Source organism: Drosophila miranda, chromosome 2, assembly GCF_003369915.1.
Source record: "Drosophila miranda strain MSH22 chromosome 2, D.miranda_PacBio2.1, whole genome shotgun sequence".
In the NCBI taxonomy this organism is placed as follows: Eukaryota; Metazoa; Arthropoda; class Insecta; order Diptera; family Drosophilidae; genus Drosophila; species Drosophila miranda.
Window position 1 is genome coordinate 16,792,342 of NC_046675.1, and position 13,095 is coordinate 16,805,436.

Sequence of the window (13,095 nt, forward strand, 5' to 3'; positions counted from 1 at the left end):
GCTGAGCACCCCCAGCTGCACCCACTTCTGCCACTTTGATAATCCTCACGCCAAGGGACAATTAGAGGCACAGACAATGGCTATGAGCTAGTATGAGTGACTTTAACGTTGGCTGTTTTAGCCAGCTTTAATCCATTGTCATTTGCTTGGATTGGATTGGATTTGATTTGGAATGGGGTCTACTCTGTTTGGCGGCGTTTCCTGAGCCGGAAGCAACGCCGCCCTTAGCATTTATCTATTTTCAGTGACATCAATTGGCAGTTTAAATGCAAAAGATGAGGCTGCCGTGAAATCGCAGCCAGTCGCCTCGATGGCCATAGCCATTGCCATCGTCATCATCATTGTCGACGTCATCGTTGTCGGTGCCGGTGCCTTCAATTTGGCATTAATATTCCCACTCACGTACTTGGTTGTGATTATGCGACTACAACGACAGCGACGACAACGACGATGAACGGTACCGGGAGAGGCTATTGCGGTTAGGAGGGGGTTAGACTTGGGCTTGGGCTTGAGCTTGGGCCATGTCTGGGGGTACGGGGGTCTTGGAGTTGGTTGTCGTGCGGTTGGTGCCTTGCGTGCTCAACGTTGTGGCAACCTTCTCTGAGAAGTCAGAGTCAACGTGACACTTAAAAGGCAGCGTTTTGTTGACATTTGTAAGAAATCGACGAAGGAGTCCAAGTAATTGCGGCAACACCCCGACCGAGCTCAGTGCTGAACAAAAAAGGACATTTTCATATTGTGTTAATGACTTTGGCAATAGTTTTGTCATGACATTTCAAGAAGCCACTCCCTCTCCTGCGAGAGGCTAGCCATTCCATTCAATTGAACTTCGAACGACGACGACGATGATGACGCTCATAATTGTATTTATATTTCCCTCTTTCCTTTATCTTGCAGTCTCCACAGTGGCCGTGGAGGCAGTGCTGGGACGCACCGCATCCCTGCCGTGCGACATAGAGCCGGAGGCGAAGGACGATCGTGTGTATATGGTCCTATGGTTTCGTGAGAGTGCTGGCAAACCACTTTACAGGTAAGGATAAAGCAAGGATTGCCTTAAAATCGAGGGAGCCCAAATTTTAATTAGGCTTATTCATCTGCTAATTTTATAGTCTCTTTGAGCTTTGAGTGGGAGGGAGTGTGTCCCGAGTACGTGTGCGGTTGACAGAAGTTCCGCCCATGCCTAAGGTCCTGGCTACCTTTGATTTATACGCGCGCTGCTCCACCTCCTCATTGAGCCCCGACAGCATCATGAGAAATGGCAGCAGTTCATAATTTTCAAATAATTTATTATTTTAATAACATCATCAATATCAACTCAACTCGACTCGAGTCTACTGCTGGCCTCATATGCCTAGTCCTAGTCCCGGGCCAGCACTGGGGGGTTCGGGCCTGGGTCAAAGCAAAACAAAAGCAACGGCATGCCATGCCAGGCCAAACAGGGCGACATGGACTCATATATTAGCCACAGGGCCCCAAGCAAAGGACATCCGTGGCAAGAGCAGGAGCAGGGAAAGGAGCAGGAGTAGGTGGAGGTGGAGGTGGAGGGCAGGGCAGCAAAATAATGGCATCCAAAGTGAAAACTGTTTTGGCGGCAACTTTGATTATAGGAGAGTCCTGCGAGGCCTTCTCCCACCGCAGCTCCTCCTGCTGCTGCTGTTATTTATAGAGCGAAGTCTGCGAACGTGTGCTTAGGTCTAATATGTTGCACATTATAAGCAGACATCGATATCCTTTAGCCTTGTCAATTTTGCTTACATGTGCTTCCTTTTCAATATGTTACCAGCGGGCTTGGATGTGCGGGTGGACACACAAACACATTCACAGGGAAACAGACAGAAATAGGGACAGAGACAACGACAGGGACAGAGACAGCGACATGGACACGGACACGGACACGGACACGGACGCACGTGTATATCAAGGGCGAGCGCGAACTGTTCACGAGCTGTTGCTGCTCCTGGTCATACTCCTGTTACTCCAGATCCTGCCTCTTATTGTTGTTGCTATTTCGTGCACTCGATTGGAAGCAATAAATTTCAGTGCTACAGAAACAGACACACACACAAAAGAGAAAAGGATGAGGGAAATCCGGAAAGAAAGAAAAGAAGGAGGTAAATGTTTCTCTACAAACAAACAAAAAATGAACACAACAAGAACAGAAAAACTAGAAAAATGTCGAAAACAATAATGTCGCAAATATTTCCGACTTTATAACCAAAAATATCCGAAAGTGATTCGAATTCGATTTCCCTTCCAGCAAACAACCAGCAAAAAAAAAGAAGAAAAGGAGGAAAATTTAAGCAAATAAATAACAAGAGCGAAAACAACAGCAACACCAACAGCAGCAGCAGCTGTACAAGTACAAGAGACAGCTAAAATACAGGGGGGTGATCGGGCGCAAGAGGATATAAAAAAGAGTCGTGGCCCGGGGGACTTTTGCTGCGGCATAAAATTGCCAGCGCTGCGTGAAATCGAAGACAGTATAGGGATGGGATGGGACAGGGTAGGGCAGAAACGGGGCTTAGAAAAGAATCAAAACCAAAAGCTAAAACCGAAAAGGCGCTGAAATTGAAAGCAGCATGTGAGAGGCGAAAAAAGAGGGGATCCCGCAAGGTTTGCCATGGTTGGGATGCTCGTATGTGAATATCCTTTTCAACTGTGTGGCTGTGGAAGAGGCTTTGCTACGTTTCCAAAGGCACGTCACAGCTGGCAGGCTCACCTACCACGTACCGACAAAAAAACACACACGGAGTCACCCATGGAAAAGCCCTTTCTAGGAGCCCTGCCATGCATTTGACAGCTTTACACCCAGCCACAAAGAGTGAGCTGGAGAATTGGTCTGGCCCAAAAACAAAAAAATAAAACAAAAATGATGTCCTGCCCAGGAGGCTAAAAGCAAAAATATTAAAAATTATAATGTTAACTTTTGCTTTGTTGTTGGTTGCTCTCGGTCAAAGGCGGCTCAGGCAGACAGACAGACAGTTGTTGTTAGGGTTTAGGCTATTTCGGGTTTTCGGGTTCATTTTTATGACTGGGCTCGGATTTCTCGCTGGGATTCGTTTCCACTGACTTTGACCTTTGAAATGCGATTTTCATAAGATTTTCATATATTTATTTGTTATGAATCGTGAGCGATATAAAGACAAAGGGAGCAGGGGTTGGGTGCTCGGGTCGGCTGCCCTTCCATTATTAAAATTAACATTTGCCATGACAGCCACCTGTAACGAGGAGAGGGCGTGAGAGCTTTTCTGGGTCGACAGGCCAACTGTCACGTTCAATATTGCAAGCCATCAATGGCAATGGCAACCGTAGCACCACGTCCGCCCCACTCCCACTCTCCCGCAAAGCCTACATAATAAACAAAAGGCAAGCGGAAATGCCAACAGCAATGGGAGAATCAATACAAAAAACAAATAAGAGCACTACAATCAGAACTCGTCTAATGACTAAGGAATACCCTGTACGATGATGCACTTAAAAAAACCCATAGTCAGCAGAAGTCTAGGCAAATGTTAAACGACTCACGAGTATACCCACAACCACCCTGTTTAAATATTGAATGGTTACAATGGGCTTTAAGCCTGGGCCACAATCAAGGTTAATTGATTTTTAAAGCTCACCTACAGCTGGTTGGCTGCTGCCCGTAGGCTGCGAGGAGGCATGAATAATGAAATTCGCTGCGAGCACGGACTCGGTGTTGCTGGATTGGATTGGTCTGGTCTGGTCTGGACTGGTCTGGTCTCGTCCGGACGAAACAGAATTTTACCGAGGTGGAGCTGAGAGAACTGGCTGTCAAAAGCGGGATAATCCGTGTGCCACGCTAACTGCCATAATCGGCAGCAGTGCCACTGCCCATAAATACGGACTGCGACTCCACACCCGGGATGGAATACGGCATCAAAAGTGCATTCACTTCAGACAGGTAGCGTCGTGTGTGTGTGCGCTTGAGTTTGTATGTGGCATGCCGCAGTGCTACTTGAGAATCGGAATCGCTCTGCCACAAAAGTAATAAACCACAAAATGGTATTCAAAATGGCTGGCAATAAAGGCCAACGCAGACGGAAGGGAGCTCAGAGGCCGAATGAGCTGAAGATGGCGCAGTGGAATCACGGTGAGAGGTACACTAGCAGAGAGGAGCAGAGGATCTCAGGGGTGGAGTTTCGAAGGGAAAACCAAAAGTCGAGCCAAAGGCAATTAAGTCGAGTGCATTTTCGGGGCATTTTACGAGCGGCAAGCGGCGTCATCCACGGCAACTGTGCGCACTTTGCGCAAATTTCAGGTTAGATGGGATATTTAAAACTGTAATTAAGTTGCAATTGTATATGTGTATATATGTATGTAGTATGTGTGAAAGCGATTGCGAGTGTATATGTGCGTGTGTGAAAACGGAAATGCAAGCGGCGCATGCAAATCGATTTTGCCGCCACTAAACTTTGGTTTGCATTGCCATTACCACATCCCAGCACTGGGGACTGAGAAATGCCAATGTCGGGATTTTCTTTGTCACCTCTCCACTTGGTCACCCCACCCCCGGAAATGGTGGAACGTTCCGTCCGAAGCCCGAATCTTTGCACTGATTGTGCATTCAAAGGCGACAGAGAGATTACCGAAAATTCTCTTTTGTCCTGGTCAACTTTTAATGACTTCGATTTGGTAATTGGAAAACGAAGAATTCGTTTCTAATTGGAAATTGCCCGAGTGGTTGGAAGACTTAAAAGTTACAAAATCGGTTTGAGTTTTATCCGAGAAACTTCTCAAAGAAATGCATCAAACTGTTATATCTATCACTTTTCTTTAGAATGTTTCAATCTTCTTTCAAAGAATTATCCTGATAATCAAACCATTCATTCCCATAGAACATCATGTGCGGAATCTTGTTTACGGGCCAAGAGAAAATAATCCGATGCTCAGTTTTCCTCTGCTTTATTTGACTCTTAATTCAGATCACGACTAGAGATAGGGTTCGTTCCGAAAAGAAACCCAACCTGGGCCCACGTCTGACAAAAACCAGCTACGGAATAGGCAAACCCAAGATGAAAGTTTTATTTTGAATTTATTGCGGAATTTATTGGGCGACACTGCATAAATTTGAACTTGGCCACCAAGCTCGACGACGACGGCGATGGCGATGTTTACGGTCTTTGTTTTCATCAGCTCGCAATTTTTTCTCTCCTTTTATTTGGAAGCTTTCATATATTCATATGCTACAAATTATATAGTAAAAGTTAAGGAGAAGATGAGGCGAAAACCAAACAAAAACCAACACCAGCGGCAACAATGTGTGGAATGATTCCAACAAATGTCAACACGGCTCTGTGGCGATGGGAAATTGGGAGTGGTAGGGAGAGGAGAGGAGTGATGCTGGAGTGCTGGTGTGGGGAGAAAAACTGTTGTTGGCAATAACAAAAGAAATTTACAGATATTACACAGCATGGCTCCATAATAGCACCAATACACACACACACACACACACACACAAAGGAAGAACTGGGCATCAGGAAAAAACAAAACAGAAAACAAAAAAAAATAAGGAAAACCAAAAAAACAAAGAAAAACAGGAAAAACAATAGGGCAGTAAAACCATTTGCATACTTTTGTCTGTTTCCCTGAGTGCCCGCGTATATGGGGGCGTGTAAACAGCCCCTTTTTCGGTGTTATTGTTGTTTCATATTTCTCTCGGTGCTGTGTTTCTTTTGTTTGCACGAGTGTGTGTGTGTGTGTGTGTTTTGGGAGTGTGGAAACCAATTTTAAATTTGTTGCCACTTTTGTCGAGTTACGAAACATACTTTTTGGCGCTTTGGCGATGAAATTGCTGCTGCCGGTTCTCTTCTGCCTTGTGATAGGGTTCTTTATGCATAATTTTATACGGGCCGCCAGACAATATATGAATATGCGAGAGCCTATTCTCACCTGTCTAATTTTGGACGTTCATAGGCCCCCCACCACTCCCCATGTGAGGAGTGTGTGGCACAGGCGACCCGCATGCCCCCATAGTTTATTGCCCGTTGTCATGCGCTTCCCTTATGGGAAGCCAAACGCTGGTTATACCCTGTAGTAGCGGAATAAAAGGTTGTATTACAGTTGCATCGAATACATATAATCCTCGAATATTCGAATAACATTTTTATTCGCAAAAGCAAAAATGGTTGACCTGAAGTTTATCTTTTCACGTTTACGCGTGACTGGCAATTTGACCGTTCACAGAAAATACTCGTAGATCTACTTATTTGCTTTCTTGAGACGCACGTTAGATGGCACATTTTATAGAAAAATCGTCGACATTTTTGTATTTATTTTAAGGAATTGAAGAATTACCTGTACTTACTTTTTTGCAATTCCTACCTGTCCCCCTTTTGGAAAATATGTGACATATTTACAGAGAATCAAGAAGAAAGAATTTGGATGTAACTCATTGTAATCCCTTACTTCTTGCAAAGACTTGCATTTCCTGTTCTTCCTAGCACGCCTTTTTTAACCAGTCTACTGGACGGTCGAGTAAGGGATATAAGATATTTGCAAGAACCATGTCCCCCCACAATATTCCCACGACAGCAGCATCTGTTTAAACTGTCAGAAAATACCGACAGAGCTGCACACACGCACGCACACGTACACATATCGTACGGGCGGGCATAGCGGCACACCGACACGCTCTGACACATATTGTCATAAAATTATTCAATGGATATTGTGAGTGCAAAAGTTTTTCGTCCTTTTTCTGGCGAGCTCTGCCCTTGTCCCTGTCCCTGTCCCTGTTCCATCCCTGTCCCGCTTAGCCCTTTTGCAATCTTTTTGAATAGAATTTTGTAAGCGTTACAAACTGAAGAACGAACAAAAAAGAAAAACATTAAATGGCAATATGAGAAGCTTGCTTTGATATTGGATTTCGGGGCGGTGCCGGAGGTCGGAGGTCGGAGGTCGGTCGGGCTCCCTCCCCAGGAAAACAAATGAGGAAGGGGGACTTGTGGGAGAGGTGTAGGGGATTTAGGAGGAAAGTTTCTGGCCAAAGCCACTGGAAAAAACCAAAACGTAATTGCCAAACCCATTCAATGACCAGTTCAAGGTCCGCTCCGGGATTTGTTTAAAGAGCACAGCTCATTCATTCAGCCAGAAGATAAAGTGCTACCAATTAACGCAAAATAAATAAAACTCGACTAATTGTTGGAAAAAAGCAAGAAAAAAGCGCGCGTGAGTGTGGACAGGAGAGAGGAAGAGAAGGCGTAAGAGCGCGCCATAGACAAAAGAAAAGAACGAGAGAATGAATAAGACCCAAAGCAAACTCCTCAAACGGACGTCGCGTGGTTTCGTCCACTTGTCCCCTGGACTGCTGCGAGCGGATCCTTTTCTTATCCTCTTGTCTCGTCCAGCAGGACGACAGTTAACATTTCTGCAACTGCCACAATGTTGTCTCCTTTTCCTGGCTTGGCCCATTTTATTTTGGTCCTTGCCTCCTTGCTCTCGCTTGCTGTTTCTTTTTCTGCTTTACAATTTTTACTGCTCGAGCATTTGGCGTTTATTTTTTTGTTTTGTTCTCGGGGTTTCTCCCTGTGCTGCTGCCGTGTCTCTTTTTCCCTTCTTTGTGCAAACTTGGCATTATTGTTTCCTAAGGCCAACAACGGGAGAACACAACGTCAACAGAGGGCAAGCTAGGCTAAGACCAGAAGCAGGACGAAATAGCCCACCAATCAGCCCCGCCAAGACAACTCCCGGCCACCTTTCCTTATCGCTGCTCGCTGCTGCTGTTGCTGCTGCTCGCTGCTCGGCGCCATTGTTGACTGCACGGCGCTCCGCCATTGTTTGCAAATGCGCAAAATTAAAAGCGAACGAAAGGGACAGTATCGCAGCTCTCAAAAGGAGTTTTGTTTTTAAATTTCAAGAAGTCCTTTTGAGTAGGAGTCGCGTTGAGGTGGTGGCAAGTACTCTGTTCCATTGCTGTGTATTCATTTTCGAGCATATATTTAATTAGGCTAATTAGAGGACGTGCCTTGGCGGCGGGCATGGCTTAAGCAAGGCTTAGAACGCGTAATTTATTCGCCGCATGGTTTACTGCACTTTGAACACAATTGGAGGGATTGGGGACAAAACACATGACAGGGCCCGTTTGGTTGAGCGGGGGGCAAGCGGGAAGGGAGCCCAGTGATAAGCAGAAGAAATATGAGCACCGGATATAAATTGTGTCAGCGGCAAAATGATAAAAAACCACTTAAAGGCGCAAACAATACGGCCTCCAGGCAGCCCAGGCAGTCAGGCGGTGCCAGCCGGCACAATGACAAACCGCTCGACTAACCGCAAGAGAGAGGCCGAAGCCGGCTGGGGTTGGGCTGGTCCCCCCCAAAACAGGACACACAAGAACAGAGCAGAACAGACCGACCCACAGATAGCACACAGACTGCACGACGACAGCGGAAACAACAAAAGGACACAACTTGCTTGCGATGACTGTGCAAAGACGTTGTGGTGTGGCATAGAAGGGGGGCTGGCCCCCTTTGGCCACCGCCAAGTCATTTACGGCGTGTCGCCGGGGGGGTAGCAGCCCTCAGACGGACATTAACAAATACAATAAAAGCGCCAAAGATAGCACGTCAGGCTTTTTAATGCGCAAAATTGCAAACGTTGCCAGGCCGTTGCCAGGCCGTGGCCGGGCTGCGAAAATAATGCGAAACGGAAGAAATTAGTTGCGTGCAAATTTATGCTCGGGGTTGGCTCTGCCACCTCTGCTGCCCCTTGACCCTTTCCTCCGCCACGGGCCAGCGCTAGGGTCAGCGGGCAGGACAGGAAAAGGGTCATTTTGTAGACGCGTGAAATTTCAGGCCCAAGACATTTGCTACTTTTGAGCGGATTTTTTCCAGCCCCCCAGCCATTTTCTATCGCATATTTATGGTTTGGCTGAGAAATAAATGTAGCTGGAGGCTTCATAAGTTTCCGGGCTTGTTTAGTAGCCTTGTTGGGCCTTTAACCTGCAGTGTTTAAGAACACCCGTAAAACAGGCAAGCCTGTCAGCCTCTGTACGTATTAAGCAATCAAATCGGATATTTTAGTCTCCCGCTCCTGAGCTCTGGGGCGAGCGTAAACGTGAAAAACGTATGGCAAACATCTTAGACAGGTTTTTTACCTGACTTTCCCATTTCTTAAAATTGCATTAAGTGCTTTAAGGGATAATTTGAAATGTACTTACACTTACCTTTAGCGTCTGCTTTCAAGTGAGTCATTTTCTTGACTGATATTCCCAAATATTGCCTGTAGAAGTAAACCCTTAGCTTTTGTCATAGTAGGAGTATATATATATATCTGTAGCATCTTTAACTAGAGAAGATGGTTTCGGGTGCATCTTTAGATACCCTGCAGGGTAATCGTTTTACATAGAATTAAAAAAAAAAAGATTATTTCCTTGTGCATGAAAATGTATTCCTTGTACAATGAATTCCGCCAGCTTTAAATATTACTTGGCTAGCAAACAGAATAATATTCGATGGGGTAGGGTGGCCTTCGGTACACCGCATGAAAACATTGAACTGAAAAATGCTTCTTGAACGAGGAAAAGCCATTTTTTATGCTCAAAACATAACGTCTGGTCTCCCTGCCACTGCCACACCGCAACGCATTAAAATTTACGACCTACGCGTAGCTACGCGGCGACATCAGAAATGATTTGGGAGCCCGTTGGTGACACAACTTATCGTCAATATTTTTGGCCTTATTTTCCCTCACTTACGTCTCTCTTTGCATCTCTCCCGGTCCAAGAGATGGAGATACCAAAAACGAGAACTACTTAGGCAACTTTTAACATTTATGTGATGGAAACGTTTCTCTTTCTGTTGTCCCTTTTGCAGCTTTGATGTGCGTGGGCGGCCGTTTGAGAAGGCCCTCTACTGGTCGGACACCAACTCATTTGGGCCACGTGCGTATTTCGTTACCGGACAGCAGCCGGCCAAGTTATCTGTGGACAATATACAGCTGGATGACGAGGGCGTAAGTAGAGCGGAAGGCGCCCCGAAGTGTGTTACATTTATTGTGTATTTTTTATTGGGTTTTTCGGCTCTGTCAACAGGTTTACCGCTGTCGCGTCGACTTTCAGAACTCACCCACGCGCAATCATAGAATTAACTTAACGGTTATTGGTGAGTAAGAGAGAAAAACATCTCTTCCCATATAAGACAGTGCACTGTCATTAAAGCCAGCTCTGTCTCCTTGTGCCAATCTCTCCTGTAACGGAACGGATGTGTCTGTTCTTCTGCTCTGCTCTGCTCTGTTATTTTCTCCCCTGCAGTTCCTCCGCATCAAATACTCGTGTACGATGCCTCGGGTCGCGATGTTGCCGGCGCTGTGGGTCCGTTGCTCGAGGGCGATAATATTGTGTTGACATGTGAAGTGCGTGGCGGTAAGTAAATCATGATAAACGACACCAGCGCACTCTCTCTCTCTCTCTCTCACACACACACACACGCACAGAAAGACCAACACACACGTAGTGGCAGCCACATAAATGTGGCACTCAGACAAAAGGCTATCAAGCAGGGCCAGCACAAAAACGCAACTGTTTCAGTCTCAGTTCCATCCATTCCACTCGACCCTGCCAGTCTATTTAAAGAATTAAAGATGAAAAGCTCCAGATAGGCCCGGCTGCGGCCCCTGTCTGTCCCTGACTGTGCCCTCGGTGCCCCACACGGTGGTGGCGGTGGGGGTGGGGGTGGCACATGCAGCCTAAGTCATCGTAAATAATAAAAATAAATGTATGTCAAAGTCTGCGGTGACATTGCCGGCGCACAGACAGAACGACTCCTCCGTCTACGTCGTATGCCACTGGCACTGGCACTGGCACTGATGCTGTTGCTGCGGCATGGTGTTGGGACTGTGGCTGTGGCTGTGGCTGCTGTCATTGCCACTTTGCTTGAAGAAAAATGCAACAATTTTCAGTGTGTCTGGGCTATTTTGTTGTGCACGGCATCCATTGGCCAGCTATGACCTGTAGGCATATGCGGCATCGTAAATCTTTAAAGAGGTCACCAAGGTGAGGGCAGCAGCAGCACCATCTCCATCAAAAGCAACCGCATCGTCTAAACTTTTTACTTTCTTTTACCTTTTTCCCTTTTCCTGGCTGGCAAGTGTGAAAAATTTTGTACAAGTTGCTCGCTTGGCTGGATGACTGGGATAGCCTAAGGGGGTCTCCTCGCCTGACTGAACCGAACCGACCGAACCGAACTGCGACGAATCCCATGCCCCGACACGACCATTATAAATCATTAACTTTGTGACAACAATATTTTGGCATGCACCCCAGACATTTTCCATGTCAACTAGCAACTCGATTTCATGGCAATTTTTCTTCTTTTGGCCAAACTAAATGGGTTTAGCACAAAGCTTTAAAACGGAGATTGCAGCTGGATGGTATGCTCTGGAAAGTTTATAAGTCCTTTTCATAGTGGACTTAGCTGATTATTTCCGACAGACCCTAGGTACAGTTCATTGAACTGTTTGGAATTGGCCCTAAAAGTTCTTTGGAGAAAACTTAAAGAGGCCCTTTGGAAATGCTTTAAAGCTTAAACAGTCTCCTTGTAAGAGTCGAATATTTGCCTGGCCTATCCAACAATCCATCCATCCTTTGTGATACTTGCATTTGGCAAATTGGAGCTGCTTCTCCTGGTCTGATTGTTCTCCTCATCTCTCGAATGACAGCTGGCGAAGGCTGACTGGCACCTGTGTGCTGGTGCTGGTGCTGATGCTGGTGATGGTGCAACTACTGTTTCTGTTTACGTGCACCATTTCGCCAGCAAAGGATTCGACTTTGGCTGCATTCTGCTGCCGCTGCCTTGGCATTTGCTCGGGGAATCGCTCGCATTGGTTTTGGTTTGGCAGTGCGTCACGTCGCTGCTTTGACTAACCGCATGTGAATGAGCCAGATGGCAGTTGTTCGAGCTGGTTCGAGCTCCCAACAGGGGGGCATGGAGCACGGTGCATGGGGGATGATGTCGACAACATTCGCTTTTGACACCTGCTGAGCGACACGCATCATGGCAGGTGGTACCCGCCGGTGCTGTAGCTCCGCCACGGATTTGTATGCACCATTCTCTCTCCTGTGGTACTGGCACAACCATTCGGCTACCTTTGCTCCTTGGAAGACCGCAATGCAGGCTCATATTTCATTTTGTGCTCGTGCAGACGGCAACACCGCTGCTGGGCTCAGCGCCAAATTAACTAATATCACAATATCAGCGCCACATGGTGTCGAGTCGAGCGAGTGGCAGAGGCCTCAGAGTCCTCTGACAGCGGCAGAGGGTGTGCGGCTAGGGTCGATTTCTGATTAAAGTTAATGCAAATCCTGACGCGTATTTTTATGGGCGCCCCCCACTAATCATAGCCAGGGCCCCAATAAACGCCAAATGCCAAATTGCTTTATCAACTTTATTAACTTCGACTAATAGCAATTAATACCGGCAATAAAAAGCTAATCTAAGCATTCCGCCATAAAAGACCCGCCCGGTTTATCCATTGTGTCCAGTCCAGTGTCCTGCCGACTGTCCTTTGCATATTATGCTCCCGAGCACAGTGGCATTGTCCGGCCATTGGGGCAAGCAATTGTCAACAAGCGTAAGTATGGCTTAGCAAATGGCAACGCGCGCTGTCTTCATTACACAAAGGATGCCGGAGAGGGATGGGGGTGGGGCCATCGAATGAAAGGAAAAGGCCAAGACAGGGGAAAGGCAGCTAAATGCCGCAGGGAAACTGTTATTTGTCTATTATCCCTGCATTCCCATCCTGCTCGACATTTCGGTTTGCCGTCGTGTGTGCGTGTGCGTGCGTCCTTGTTGGCTTATTGTCGCCGTCGCCGTCGCCGTCGCCGTCGCCGAGTATCCTTTGCAATCAGCAAGCATTTGAGCTTGGCTGGCCGGATGGAGAAGGAGCAGGAGAAGATGGGAGCCCCAGCTTAGCCATGGCAGTAAATTCCCAAGTCCACACTCAGCTATCAGCTACTTTAGCCCTCCCCCAACTTCATAGACCATAGCCAATCCCAATCCCAATCCTAGTCCCAGTGCCACTCGTTGCTGCCTCAGCTGCTTGTTGCTATTGTTGCTCATTTCCGCCACATTCACTTGGCTC

At 46.8% G+C, this 13,095-nt stretch overlaps 1 protein-coding gene across 1 annotated transcript in view; it reads left to right on the forward strand.

Annotated features, from left to right (window-relative positions):
- Positions 1-13,095, forward strand: part of LOC108157117 — a 90,662-nt gene that overhangs the window by 56,023 nt on the left and 21,544 nt on the right. The window contains exons 3-6 of the mRNA XM_017288999.2: positions 898-1,030; positions 9,831-9,969; positions 10,049-10,118; positions 10,268-10,378. Coding sequence (XP_017144488.1) covers positions 898-1,030; positions 9,831-9,969; positions 10,049-10,118; positions 10,268-10,378 — 453 coding nt within the window. The remainder of the gene's footprint in view (positions 1-897; positions 1,031-9,830; positions 9,970-10,048; positions 10,119-10,267; positions 10,379-13,095) is intronic.